The sequence below is a fragment of the Mustelus asterias genome, chromosome 7 (genome assembly GCF_964213995.1).
Source record: "Mustelus asterias chromosome 7, sMusAst1.hap1.1, whole genome shotgun sequence".
NCBI lineage: Eukaryota > Metazoa > Chordata > Chondrichthyes > Carcharhiniformes > Triakidae > Mustelus > Mustelus asterias.
Window position 1 is genome coordinate 105,828,166 of NC_135807.1, and position 14,718 is coordinate 105,842,883.

Below are 14,718 nucleotides of genomic sequence, written 5' to 3' on the forward strand. Positions count from 1 at the left end.
TCCATTTTGGTATTTAAGTAGACACACTCTGTAAATGATCCAAAGGCATATGATAGCAGCAAAGGAAGAAAATGCCTTAGAGCGTTTGATGCCAGAACATAATCTTGGTTGACCCAACATGGACCTTAAAACATTCAAAGGGTTCCAAATGTTGCTCTGTCGTTGCTGACCTTACCCATTATGTTGTCATGGAAAGAGATCACACTGAGCAGCTTTAGCAGGCAGCTGGTTTTCTCCTGCAGCTTAAATAGAGCCTCTCTACTTACATGGATGAGTGCCTTGGTGAGATCGATGAAGGCAATATATAGTGCTAGACTTTGTTCACCGCATTTCTCTTGCAGCTGCCGGCCTGAGAAAACATGCCAGTTGTAGATTTTCCAGTTCTGAAACCACACTGGGATTCGGCCAGGATCTGCAGACTGAAAAGGGTAACATGGCAAACACTTTTCGCCAGATGCTCAGCAGGGAGGTGCCTCAATAGTTATTGCAAGTACTATGGTGACCCTTGTTCTTGTACAATGGGTGGCTTGAGGCTTGGTGCAGATTCTGGCAGCAGTGGCACCAGTTCTGCAGCAAGAAGCACAGTCCAAAAGAGTGACGTGGGGGTTCATATGCATAGATCTTTGAAAACGGCAGGATGTATTGAGAGAGTGGTTAGCAAAGCAAAAGGATCTTGAACTTCATAAATAGAGTTTTTTTTAATGCAACAAATGCTAATGACATGGAACTGTTGCCCATAAGGATGATGGAAATGGAGACAATGAATGATTTCAGAAGAAAATTGGATCGGTTCGTGAAACAAACTTGCAGGGCCGGCAGATAGAATGGGGAAATGGGACTGACTGGATTGCTTTACTGAGAGCCAGTAAAGACCAGATGGGCTGAATGGTTTCCTTTTATGCTGTAATGACTTCACAGCTCTTGCAATGGGTTAAATGATGGGGAAGTTGTAACACTGCGCCGGAAGGAATCTTTAAAAAATGGATCCTATAATACTCTGAATAGCAGAAATAGTAGGTCGAACTCAATAAGGTTCGAAATCCTGTAACTATGTAACATAATCCACTGAGAAATAACAAGGGCTTAGATATGCTGTGTCACTGTCATTTTTGGAATTGTTCCTGTTTGCAAGAGAAAGAACCTCATCCGCCCTTACAAGGCAACTTTAGTTGCAGAGCAGTGCCCAATGGCAAGGATTCTACATGCCGGGAATTTCCCATTGACTGATTCAGTTCATATGCAATGTAGCTGTGGAAGCTAGTGTATCTGATGCGATGATGTGTTACAACCTACAGTCGGCCTAAGGTGAGATTCCAGGGCAGAGGGAATATTCAGATCAGGGGAGGAAAAGTGAGCAGTCTGCCTATACACATGAGCCAAGGGAGATGCATCCACAGTGGTATTTACAACTTCCTGCCCCATGGCAATTAGGTTCACATACTGACTCCACAAATCCTGGCACAGTTAGCTTAGAATGTCAGCCATGGCTCAGTGTTGGCACTCTGACATCTGTGACTCAAAGCTGTGGATTCAATTTCCATTCCAGGGATTCAACACAAAATCTAGACTGGCACTTCAATGCGGTACTGAGGGAATGTTACACTGTTGGTGGTAATCTCTTTTGGATGGAATTACCCTCTCATATGGACACAGAAGATCCTAAGGCATTTCTTTGAAGAGCAAGGGAAGTTTTGCCAGTATTATGGCCAATATTTATTCCTCAACCAGCATCTCGAAAATAGATTACCTGGTCATGATCATATTACTATTTGTGAGGGGTGAGGATCGGAGACTTAAACAGTGAAGAAAACTAGACCAATGCTCCAGTGAACTGGTCCCACATTCCTCCGACACAACCTCGCCATTCAGAAAACCCAAAATCTACACGCCCATGTCTTCAGTGATGAAAATATAATGAGTATGGTATAGACAAGAGTGACAGACTCAGGTTTTAGTCAGGAAAGGGCCCGACTTACACCACATACAAATTAGAAACAGGAGTAGTATAGTACATCCACCGATTCTCCTTTATCCACAGCACAGGTCATATGTTATCCACAGCACAGCACATGCTAGGCAAGGGCCTAGCACCAGAGGTGGTTAGTACATCTGCTCCATCAGTGGGTTCTGTGTTGTCAGCTGCTAAAGAACCCCTGACAGAAGATCAGGCCTCTGGACCACTGAACTTTTTCCCTGGTGTTCCTTCTGTAATACTGTTGTCTGTGGCACAGTGGTTAGCACTGCTGCCTCACAGTGCCAGGGACCCAGGTTCGATTCCTGGCTTGGGTCACTGTCTGTGTGGAGTTTGCACATTCTCCACGTGTCTGCGTGGGTTTCCTCCGGGTGCTCTGGTTTCCTCCTACAGTCCAAAGATGTGCGGGTTAGGTTGATTGGCCATGCTAAAATTGCCCCTTAGTGTCCTGAGATGCATAGGTTAGAGGGATTAGTGGGCAAATATGTAGGGATATGGGGTAGGGCCTGGGTGGGATTGCGGTCGGTGCAGACTCGATGGACCAAATGGGCTCTTTCTGCACTGTAGGGTTTCTATGATTCTATGATTCTAGTGAGAAAGTGCATTCCTGGGGCTGGACGGCTTCAGTTGGAGTTGGGACGTTGTCGGGAGTAGATCTGTATAGTTGTGCTGTAAACCCTTTGTTGTACATTGTTCTTCTCAGTCAATAAATCATTTAGTTTGTTACTTGCCTCAGGTCTGCTTCGAGTTACTACACTCATGAAAGGACAATGTGTGAATGATACACATGTTCAAAGTACCACCCATATTCTATGAAAAGATTAGCATAAACCTTGAACAAGATGAATGTCAACATTATAACATTTATTCTCCAAATAGTGATCTTCACTCTGGCTGGCAACAATGCATTATTTCCATTTACCCCCCAAAATGAGTTATTTTGTCTCTTTTGATTTTTTTTTGATCATTTACTATGATAAAACTCGTTTTCAGTTACTCCGGTAGATATTTTTCAAACATTAACATAACATGCTGGAAGGACAGGGGGAATTATTGCTCCATTTCAGTCATATTCAAACAGAATCCCAATCCATCTCAACTTCAACTCCAGCCCCTGTTCCTGGTTTTGGAAGCAACAGAGTAGGATTGATGCTGCTAGAAATACAAAAAGGAGTTTACACATTGTGTTAAGCTTTAATTTGTTCCATGTTAATTTGACCATAGGTTGTGAAATAAATATTCTGTAATAAAGATACATGTGTACTCTTAGTGTCTTACCTATCTGCGACTGAGCCACCATGGTTGATTTGCGATCACAGAGTGGAGAAAAAGGAAGTCCCAGTTCAGCCTCTTTGTCACCCTACAATAACAATTAAATGAATGAAGAACTGAAATGTATCAGCTGAATGGTCTCACATCTGGCTGCAGAAATAAGATGACGGAAACTCCCAAGATTACATCATGCACACTAACCTGCAACTGTAATGGCCCAAATCTTCTGGTCTCTTTATCATCGACTTATTGGAAGTCCTGATTTATGCTCTAATGATTGGCTGCAGACAGACTTCTGCCCCTTGTTTGATCTGATTTATTGTCACATATATTGGGATATAGTGAAAAGTATTGTTTCTTACAGGAATGCAGACAAAACGTACTGTTCATAGAGTACATGAAGGGGAGAAGGAACGGATAGGGTGCAGAATATAGTGTTGTAGTTACAGATAGGGTGTAGAGAAAGATCAACTTCATATAAGGTAGGTCCATTCAGAAGTCTGACGGCAGCAGGGAAGAAGTTGTTCTTGAGTGGGTTGGTATGCGATCTCAGACTTTTGCATCTTTTTCCTAACAGAAGGTGGTGGAAGAGAGTATGTCCAGAGTGCATGGGGTCTTTGATTATGCTTTCCCGAGGCAGCAAGGAGTGTAGATGGAGTCAGTGGATGGGAGGCTGGTTTGTGTGATGGACTGGGCAACGTTTACAATCCTGTATACTTTCTTGCAGTCTTGGTCACAGCAGAAGCCATACCAAGCTGCAATACATCCACAAAGGATGCTTTTTTCTATGGTGCATTTGTAAAAATGGGTGAAAGTCGTAGTGGATGTGCCGAATTTCCTTTGCCTCCTGGTGGGCTTTCTTAACTATAGCATCAGTGTGGAGGAACCAGGGCAGATTGTTGGTGATCTGAATACCTAGAAACTTGAAGCTCCCAACCATCTCCACTTCATCACCGTTGATGTAGACCGGGGCATGTCGTCCACTACGCTTCTTGAAGTCAATAACTATCTCCTTCATTTTACTGACATCAAGGGAGAGATTATTGTCATCGCACCAACTCACCAGATACTCTATTGTGTACTTTGGTGTTTGGGAGGACGTCCCGCCTTAGAGAGCTGCTACACCAGCCTGCCTGAGCCTGAGTACAGGAGCCACAGGACAAGGTCCCAGGACAGAGATGGCAAGGAAGGCCTGGGAAATCGTGAGGGGGGCAATTGGGGTCTCAGGAGAGAGGCAAGGGTGGGAGGGAGGTCTGGAGGTCTTTCTGGTCTTCCCTCACAGAGGTTTATTGTTTATTGAGGCTGGGTGGGAAACAGCCTTTAAATGGCCACTTAAGAGCCTCAATTGGGGCAAAGGTGGCATTCCCATCTGAGGCCTTGTTTGTCCCCAGCCTAAAATCACTGTGTGGTCAGGATGGGCGGAAACCCAGAGGTCATCATCCCCATCCTAATGGTTTATAATTTCATCAGAATACAATCACTACCTGTCTGAAGAATTCCTCCAACAGTGCCATGGTCCAACGATGATGCAGCTCCCAAGCTTTAGTTGGATGGCTGACATCAGCAGTGTGCAGCAACATTGAAAAGGCCTTTGGTCTGTCAATCCTGCAAGCCAACATAATGACGACAGTAATGAAATTAGAGTGATGTAACCAGTGTGATGAAACAAATATGGGTAGCACAGATTATGTGACCTATGTTGGCAAGCAATCATTCTTTAACTGATGATGAGAACACACATCAGGAATTCAGTCAGTAGAAAACATACACGTGTCCTTGATCTCATAGAATAAAATCATAGAATCCCTACAGTGCAGAAGGAGGTCATTCAGCCCATCGAGCCTGCACTGACAACAATCCCACCCAGGCCCTATCCCCATAACCCCATGTACTTACCCTGCTAATTGCTCTGACACTAAGGGGCAATTTAGCATGGCTAATCAACCTAACCTGCACATCTTTGGAGTGTGGGAAGAAACCGGAGCACCCGGAGGAAACCCACGGGGAGAACGTGCAGACTCAACACAGACAGTGACCCAAAGCCGGAATTGAACCCGGGTCCCTGGTGGAGGCAGCAGTGCTACCACTGTGCCACCTTGTCGCCCTAAATGGTCTGAAATCATGTTGGAGCTCCATTGCACATAGCTCTGAATCAGAGCTAAATTAACCCACAGTTGGCACATTTTTCGGTTATATGTGAATTTTTTTAATCCTTTGGGCACAAGATATCTGCATTTTGCATGAAATAATATATTGCAAAATTCTGATAGACTACTTTTGCAAGGCCAAATTCTGCTAACAATAATGGTGACTCTAATGGCACTTAGTTATTCACATATACATTTTATATGAGGAGCAGATGCTTTATTAAATCCAAATATATAAAAGTTATTGTCCAAATTGCAGTGCTTCACCAATACCGTCGCAAAAACAGCATCTTGCTATCTACCTCACAATTGCATTGTAGAACATGTAGTTACTGTATTGTGTACACTAGATACAAATGAAACTTTTCAGAAGGGATAGTTCTGGTTATTTCGAGTGCAAGTATTCTTTTAATGATGTGATAATGACGGGCTTTCAATAGTTCTGAAATGAACTGTTCAAAGTGTGTTCTACCATTTCTTCAGATTGGAGAGTTTATTTCTCTTTCATTACTTGATTTGACATTGAATTCAGCCACTCTAAATAACACTGAATTCTCAATCCTTCCTCGTTCTTTCAATATGATTACTTTAGGAGAATCTCCATTCACTTTGGTCTCACATGGCCAGTTTCCCTCAATGCAATGGTAGACTGAGTGGTCATGTGATAATGTAGCTACTTCATTGAATCATACAATCCCTACAGTGCAGGAGGCAGCCATTTGGCCCATCAAGCCTGCACTGTCAACAATCCCACCCAGGCCCTCTTTCTCCATAACCCCACACATTTATCCTGCTAATCTCGACACTAAAGGGCAATTGAGCATGGCCAATCCACCTAACCTGCACATCTTTGGACTGTGGGAGGAAACCAAAGCACCCGAAGGATACCCACACAAACACGGGGAGAAATTGCAAACTCCATACAGTCAGTCACCTAAGGCCGCAATTGAAATCAGGTCCCTCTGAGGCAGCAGTGAACATAGAACATAGAACAGTACAGCACAGAACAGGCCCTTCGGCCCACGATGTTGTGTCGAGCTTTATCTGAAACCAAGATCAAGCTGTCCCACTCCCTATCATCCTGGTATGCTCCATGTGCCTATCCAAAACCGCTTAAATGTTCCTGAAGTGTCTGACTCCACTATCACTGCAGGCAATCCATTCCACACCCCAACCACTCTCTGCGTAAAGAACCTACCTCTGATATCCTTCCTACATCTCCCACCACGAACCCTATAGTTATGCCCCCTTGTAATAGCTCCATCCACCAGAGGAAATAGTCTTTGAACGTTCACTCTATCTATCCCCTTCATCATTTTATACACCTCTATTAAGTCTCCCCTCAGCCTCCTCCGCTCCAGAGAGAACAGCCCGAGCTCCCTCAACCTTTCCTCGTAAGACCTACCCTCCAAACCAGGCAGCATCCTGGTAAATCTCCTCTGCACTCTTTCCAGCGCTTCCACATCCTTCTTATAGTGAGGTGACCAGAACTGCACACAATATTCCAAATGTGGTCTCACCAAGGTCCTGTACAGTTGCAGCATAACCCCACGGCTCTTAAACTCCAACCCCCTGTTAATAAAAGCTAACACACTATAGGCCTTCTTCACAGCTCTATCCACTTGACTGGCAACCTTTAGAGATCTGTGGATATGGACCCCAAGATCTCTCTGTTCCTCCACAGTCTTCAGAACCCTACCTTTGACCCTGTAATCCACATTTAAATTAGTCCTACCAAAATGAATCACCTCACACTTATCAGGGTTAAACTCCATCTGCCATTTCTCAGCCCAGCTTTGCATCCTATCTATATCTCTTTGCAGCCTACAACAGCCCTCTACCTCATCCACTACTCCACCAATCTTGGTGTCATCAGCAAATTTACTGATCTACCCTTCAGCCCCCTCCTCGAAGTCATTAATAAAAATCACAAAGAGCAGAGGACCAAGCCCTGTGGCACTCCGCTAGCAACCTGCCTCCAATCCGAAAATTTTCCATCCACCACCACCCTCTGTCTTCGATCAGACACAGTAAGAAGTCTTCTTACTGTGCTTACCCCAGTCCAACGCCGGCATCTCCACATCATGACTTCGATCAGACAGCCAGTTACCTATCCAATCGGCCAACTTTCCCTCTATCCCACACCTCCTCACTTTCATCATAAGCCGACCATGGGGGACCTTATCGAACGCCTTACTAAAATCCATGTATATGACATCAACTGCCCTACCTTCATCAACACACTTAGTTACCTCCTCAAAAAATTCTATCAAATTTGTGAGGCACGACTTGCCCTTCACGAATCCGTGCTGACTATCCCGGATTAATCCGCATCTTTCTAAATGGTCGTAAATCCCATCCCTGAGGACCTTTTCCATCAATTTACCAACCATCAAAGTAAGACTAACCAGCCTATAATTACCAGGGTCATTGCACCACCATGCCACCCCTCTGGGGGAGATAGGTTAAAAGAGCGAGACTCAAGGAGAGAACCTGGGTCCCTGGCACTGTGAGGGTCACATGTTGGAAGGGCAGGAGTTCTCCCCGGAACACAGCAGAGTGGAAGCATGTAAGAGCTGCTCAAACTGTTTAATAAACTATTGTGGTTGAATACTTGGTCACCAGTCATTAAAACCCAACACTTCTGGTGCTTCTGTTAAGAGGGACCTGGATGCCCTCGTTCATGAATCACAGAAAACTAGTATGCAGGGACAGCAGGCAATAAGGAAAGCAAATGGGATTTTGGCATTTATTGCTAAAGGAATAGAGTATAAAACTAGGTAAGTGTTGCTGCAACTATATAAGGCATTAGTGAGACCACACCTAGAGAACTGTGTACAGTTTTAGTCCCCTTACTTGAGGAGGGATGTAGTCGTATTGGAGGCACTTCAGAGGAGTTTCGCTAGATTGATTCCAGAGATGAGGGGTTTGTCTTATGAAGAGAGATTGACAGATTTTTAATTAGTTCTTATATTCTAGAAGTTTGCATTTGCAACTTGGGCAAAATATTTTGAGCTGAATGGTGGAGAGACAAGTGTAACTAATGACAGACTAAATGTCCTGCTGCAGCACAATCTGACTGATTATATGTGCAAATGTTTATACAGGCAGAAAGGGGTAGAGGAATATGAAGGTCCTTGCTTGGAGCAAAACAAAGAACAAAGAAAATTACAGCACAGGAACAGGCCCTTTGGCCCTCCAAGCCTGCACCGACCATGCTGCCCAACTGAACTAAAAACCCCCTACCCTTCCGGGGACCATATCCCTATATTGCCATCCTATTCATGTATTTGTCAAGACGCCCCTTAAAAGTCACTACCGTATCCGCTTCCACTACCTCCCCCGGCAATGAGTTCCAGGCACCCACTACTCTCTGTGTAAAAAATCTGCCTCGTACATCTCCTTTAAACCTTGCCCCTCACGCCTTAAACCTGTGCCCGCTAGTAATTGACTCTTCCACTTGGGAAAAAGCTTCTGACTATCCACTCTGTCCACGCCTCTCATAATCTTGTAGACTTCTATTCTACAGTTATCTTTAAGTCTGCTACCTACTTTTTGTCAAGGGAATTGAGTTGGCTGCTTTGCCAAGTATTGAATGATTTCTGGAATCATTAACATTCAAGTTTTAATGTATTCATCAATATACACCCTTAATGGATGGTACTAAAAAGTAGATTTCAACGGTTAAGATCAGTAAATGTATCTTCAAAAGCCAAATCCCACCAATTGCACCATTAACCTGAGCCACTGTTTAACACACCACACCTCCATCACTCACCTGATTTCTATCAACCACGACTCATACCTAACATTCATAACTTCACCTCACTCTCAGGTACATCTTACAATTTGCCATCATGGCAGCCACATCACCCAAACACGATGCACTACACTTCACCCTCTTGTGCAGGACAAAGTGACACATAGCCCAGAGGTAGCAGCAACTAATCAGAGGGGGCAAGCATGACTTAATGGATAGAACATTAAGCAACAAATTATTGAAGCTTGTAACAAAGGCAATGTAATCATTGCAGGGGATTTTAATCTTCAAACAGACTGGACAAATCAAATGAGCAAAGGCAGTCCGGAACAAAGGTCTTTAGCTTTCCTACAGCTTCCTAGAAGAAAATAAGAAAAAACAGAAAATGCTGGAAATATTGAGCTGAAGTGGCAACATCTTGAAGAGAGAAACTGAGTAAACATTTCATCAAAGCTATTAATCTCAGGTTGTGGGTTTGGGCCCCAGGTTGGCCATGTAATGGCGCAAAAGCTGTCTTGGTACTTCTGCGCGATTCTTCACTGTTCTCTTCCCCAAAAAATGGCAGCAGAAACCGCCCCCACTATATACAGACAGGATGGAGATGAATTTAAACAGCCTTGATATCTCCCCTCACTACCTCTCTGTAAACAGATGTTTTTGATTTCCCCCTTTTTAAGTAATTTGTATTTTCCTAAACCCTTAGCGTGCATGCACGCACACAAAAAAAGTGGGACAGGCAGTTTCGCAACATCCCCATTTGAACTCATAAAAATAAGGGATATGGGAAAGAATGGGGTACAGCGCCAGACCACAATAAAAATACAAGGCAGCATTTATGTATGTGCAGAATCCAAGATCAAAAATCTAATGGAGGGTTTCTCTTGGTTGACTTTTGGAGAGTAATTCGTCTTTTCAGAATTGAGTCTTTCCCGAGGGGAGAAGGCACATAGAGTTGAAGTAGATTTGAAGGCACCTGTACCTGAACTGGAGGGGCACCAATATCCTGGCTGGGAGGTTTGCTAGTATGGTTCGAGTGGGTTTAAACTAATGTGGCAGGGGCTTGGGAATCAGAACAGTAGGCCAGCAAGTGTAGAGACTGGGGATGAGCATGGTACCAGGCCAGGTCAACAAGAGGAAGAGCAGACTGGGGGAGGTCGAATTCAGTGAGCCCGGAGGTCTGGAGTGCATCTGCTTCAATGCAAGGAGTATAACAGGTAAGACAGATGGACTTAGATCCTTGATTCTTGCATGGAACGTGGATGTGGTTGCGATAACAGGGACTTGGTTAAAAGAGGGACAGGACTGCCAGCTAAATATTCCAAGATATAAATGTTTTAGGCGAGACAGAGGGGAGGGTAAAAGAGGTGGGGGAGTTGCAGTACTGGTTAGTGAACATATTACAGCTGTATAGAAGGAGGACACCTTGGAAGAATCATGTAATCAGACACTGTGGGTAGAACTCAGGAACAGGAAGGGGGCAGTCACTATGATGGGGGTGTACTACAGGCCTCCAAACAGCCCAAGGAAAGTTGAAGAACGGATACGTAGGCAGATTCTGGACAGATGTAGAAATAATAAGTTTGTTGTAGTGGGAGACTTTAATTTTCCTCATATTGACTGGAAATCCCTTAGGGCTAGGGGACTGGATGGTGAGGAATTTGTTAAGTGTGTCCAGGAAGGCTTTTTGGAACAATATGTGGATAATCCGACTAGAGAGGGGGCTATACTGGACCTAGTATGAGGGAATGAGCCCAGCCAGGTCAAAGTTGCAGTGGAGGAACATGTGTCGAACAGTGACCACAATTCCGGAAGCTTTCAAATACTGATGGAAAAGGATGAGTGTTGTCTTAGGGTTAAGGTGCTAAATTGGGGGAAGGCTAACGACAACTGGATTAGGCAGGATTTGGAGGCTGTTGTTTGGGAGAGGCGGTTTGAGGGTAAACCCACATTTGGCACATGGGAGTCTTTTAAGGAACAGTTGGTCGGAGTGCAGGACAAGCATGTGACTATGAAAAGGAAGGACAGGAAAGGCAGGATTCAGGAACCGTGGATGACCAGGGAAATTGTGAGTCTAGTCAAAAAGAAACGATATGCATATATTAGAAACAAGAGGGTAGCTAGAGAAAGAGTTGATCCACTCAAGGACAAAGGAGGGAAATTATGGATAGAACCAAAGGAAGCGGGTGAGATCCTTAATGAATACTTTGCATCGGTATTCACATAGGAGAGGGACACATAGAACATAGAAAGCCACAGCACAAACAGGCCCTTCGGCCCACAAGTTGCGCCGATCACATCCCCACCTCTAGGCCTATCTATAGCCCTCAATCCCATTAAATCCCATGTACTCATCCAGAAGTCTCTTAAAAGACCCCAACGAGTTTGCCTCCACCACCACCGACGTCAGCCGATTCCACTCACCCACCACCCTCTGAGTGAAAAACTTACCCCTGACATCTCCTCTGTACCTACCCCCCAGCACCTTAAACCTGTGTCCACTCGTAGCAACCATTTCAGCCCTTGGAAATAGCCTCTGAGAGTCTACCCTATCCAGACCTCTCAACATCTTGTAAACCTCTATCAGGTCACCTCTCATCCTTCGTCTCTCCAGGGAGAAGAGACCAAGCTCCCTCAACCTATCCTCATAAGGCATGCCCCCCAATCCAAGCAACATCCTTGTAGATCTCCTCTGCACCCTTTCAATGGCTTCAACATCTTTCCTGTAATGAGGTGACCAGAACTGCGCGCAGTACTCCAAGTGGGGTCTAACCAGGGTCCTATAAAGCTGCAGCATTATCTCCCGACTCCTAAACTCAATCCCTCGATTAATGAAGGCCAGTACGCCGTACGCCTTCTTGACCGCATCCTCCACCTGCGAGGCCGATTTAAGAGTCCTATGGACCCGGACCCCAAGGTCCTTCTGATCCTCTACACTGCTAAGAATGGTACCCTTCATATTATACTGCTGCTTCATCCCATTGGATCTGCCAAAATGGATCACCACACACTTATCCGGGTTGAAGTCCATCTGCCACTTCTCCGCCCAGTCTTGCATTCCATCTATGTCTCGCTGCAACTTCTGACATCCCTCCAAACTATCCACAACACCACCTACCTTGGTGTCGTCAGCAAACTTACCAACCCATCCCTCCACTTCCTCATCCAGGTCATTTATGAAAATGACAAACAGCAAGGGTCCCAGAACAGATCCCTGGGGCACTCCACCGGTCACTGACCTCCATGCAGAGAAAGACCCCTCCACAGCCACTCTCTGCTTTCTGCAGGCAAGCCAGTTCTGGATCCACAAGGCAACAGCCCCTTGGATCCCATGCCCTCTCACTTTCTCAAGAAGTCTTGCATGGGGGACCTTATCGAACGCCTTGCTGAAGTCCATATAGACCACATCCACCGCTCTTCCTTCGTCAATGTGTTTGGTCACATTTTCAAAGAACTCAACCAGGCTCGTAAGGCACGACCTGCCCCTGACAAAGCCGTGCTGACAACTTTTGATCATACTAAACTTCTCTAGATGATCATAAATCCTGTCTCTCAGGATCCTCTCCATCAACTTACCAACCACTGAGGTTAGACTCACCGGTCGGTAATTTCCCGGGCTGTCCCTGTTCCCTTTCTTGAATATAGGGACCACATCTGCAATCCTCCAATCCTCCGGAACCTCTCCCGTCTCCATCGACGATGCAAAGATCATCGCCAAAGGCTCCGCAATCTCCTCCCTCGCCTCCCACAGTAACCTGGGGTACATCCCATCCGGTCCCGGCGACTTACCAACCTTGATGCCATTCAATAGTTCCAACACATCCTCTTTCTTTATGTCCACATGCTCGATCCTTTCTGTCCACCGCAAACCAGCAGTACAACCACCCAGATCCCTTTCCACCGTGAATACCGAGGTAAAGTATTCATTAAGCAGCTCCGCCATTTTTAACGGTTCCGCACAAACTTTTCCCCCATCTGATGGTGTCTCAGAGGGGTGTATAAACCCTTTAGAACAAGTCATCATTACGACGGAGGAAGTGTTAGGTGAATTAAAAACCATTAAGGTAGACAAATCCCCAGGGCCAGATAATCCCAAATTACTGAGGGAGACGAGATGAAATTGCTGGGCATCTAGTAGAAATCTTTGTTTCCTCGTGGGCCACTAGTGAGGTCCCAGAGGATTGGAGGATAGCCAATGTTGTCCTGTTATTTAAGAAGGGGAGCAAGGATAACCCGGATAATTATGGGCCAGTGAGCTTGATGTCAGTGATGGTGAACTGTTCGAGAAGATTCTTAGAGATAGGATCTATACACATTTGGAACTGAATGATGGTGTTAGCGACAGACAGCATGGTTTTGTATGAGAGAGGTCATGTCTCACTTATTTAGAACATAGAACATAGAAAAACTACAGCACAAGTTGCGCCGGTCATGTCCCTACCTACCTAGGCCTATATATATAGGCTTACCTATAACCCTCAATCCTATTAAGTCCCATGTACTCATCCAGAAGTCTCTTTAAAGACCCTATCGAGTTTGCCTCCACCACCATTGACAGCAGCTGATTCCACTCACCCACCACCCTCTGAGTGAAAAACTTACCCCTGACATCTCCTCTGTACCTACTCCCCAGCACCTTAAACCTGTGTCCTCTTGTAGCAGCCATTTCAGCCCTGGGAAAAAGCCTCTGAGAATCCACCCGATCTATACCTCTCAACATCTTGTACACCTCTATCAGGTCACCTCTCATCCTTCGTCTCTCCAATCTTAATTAATTGGGTTTTTTGAGGAGTGACAAAAATGATTGACGAGGGAAGGGCTGTGGATGTTGTCTACATGGACTTTAGTAAGGCATTTGACAAGGTCCCTCATGGCAAGCTGGTGCAAAAGATTAAATCTCACAGGATCAGGGGTGAATTTTAGCTGAATGGATTCAGAACTGGCTGAACCATAAAAGACAGAGGGTAGTGGTGGAAGGGTGTTTTTCTGAATGGAGATCTGTCACTAGTAGTGTTCCGCAGGGATCAGAGTTGTTTGTAATATGTAGAAATGACTTGGAAGAAAATGTAGCTGGTCTGATTAGCAAGTTTACGAATGATTGTAAGATTGGTGGAGTTGTAGATAGGCTGGAAAATTGGGCAGAGAAATGGCAGATGAAGTTTAATTCGGACAAATGCAAGGTTAGGCATTTTGGTAGATCCAATTTGGGTGGGAGCTGTAAAATAAATGGCTGAACCATCAGGAGCATAGACACACAGCGGGATCTGGGAATACAGGTCCACAGATCCTTAAAAGTGGCAGCACAGGTGGAAAAGGTGGTGACGAAAACATATGGCATGCTTACCTTCATCGGACAGGGCATCAAGTACAAAAGTTGGCAAATTGTGTTAGTTATATGAAACGTTAGTTAGGCCACATTTGGGATACTGTGTCCAATTCTGGTCACCACACTATCCGAAGGACATGGAGGCTTTGGAGAGAGTACAGAAAAGCTTTACCAGGATGTTGCCTGGTATGGAGGATATTGCTGTGAGGAAAGATTGAATAGCTGGGATTGTTCTCCCTGGAAA

At 45.0% G+C, this 14,718-nt stretch overlaps 1 protein-coding gene across 1 annotated transcript in view; it reads right to left on the reverse strand.

The window, feature by feature from the left end:
- The window catches only part of LOC144495491 (dual specificity calcium/calmodulin-dependent 3',5'-cyclic nucleotide phosphodiesterase 1A-like), a 754,486-nt gene that overhangs the window by 69,439 nt on the left and 670,329 nt on the right, over positions 1-14,718 (reverse strand). The window contains exons 12-13 of the mRNA XM_078215508.1: positions 4,729-4,849; positions 3,251-3,332 (exon numbers count right to left, since the gene is read on the reverse strand). Coding sequence (XP_078071634.1) covers positions 3,251-3,332; positions 4,729-4,849 — 203 coding nt within the window. The remainder of the gene's footprint in view (positions 1-3,250; positions 3,333-4,728; positions 4,850-14,718) is intronic.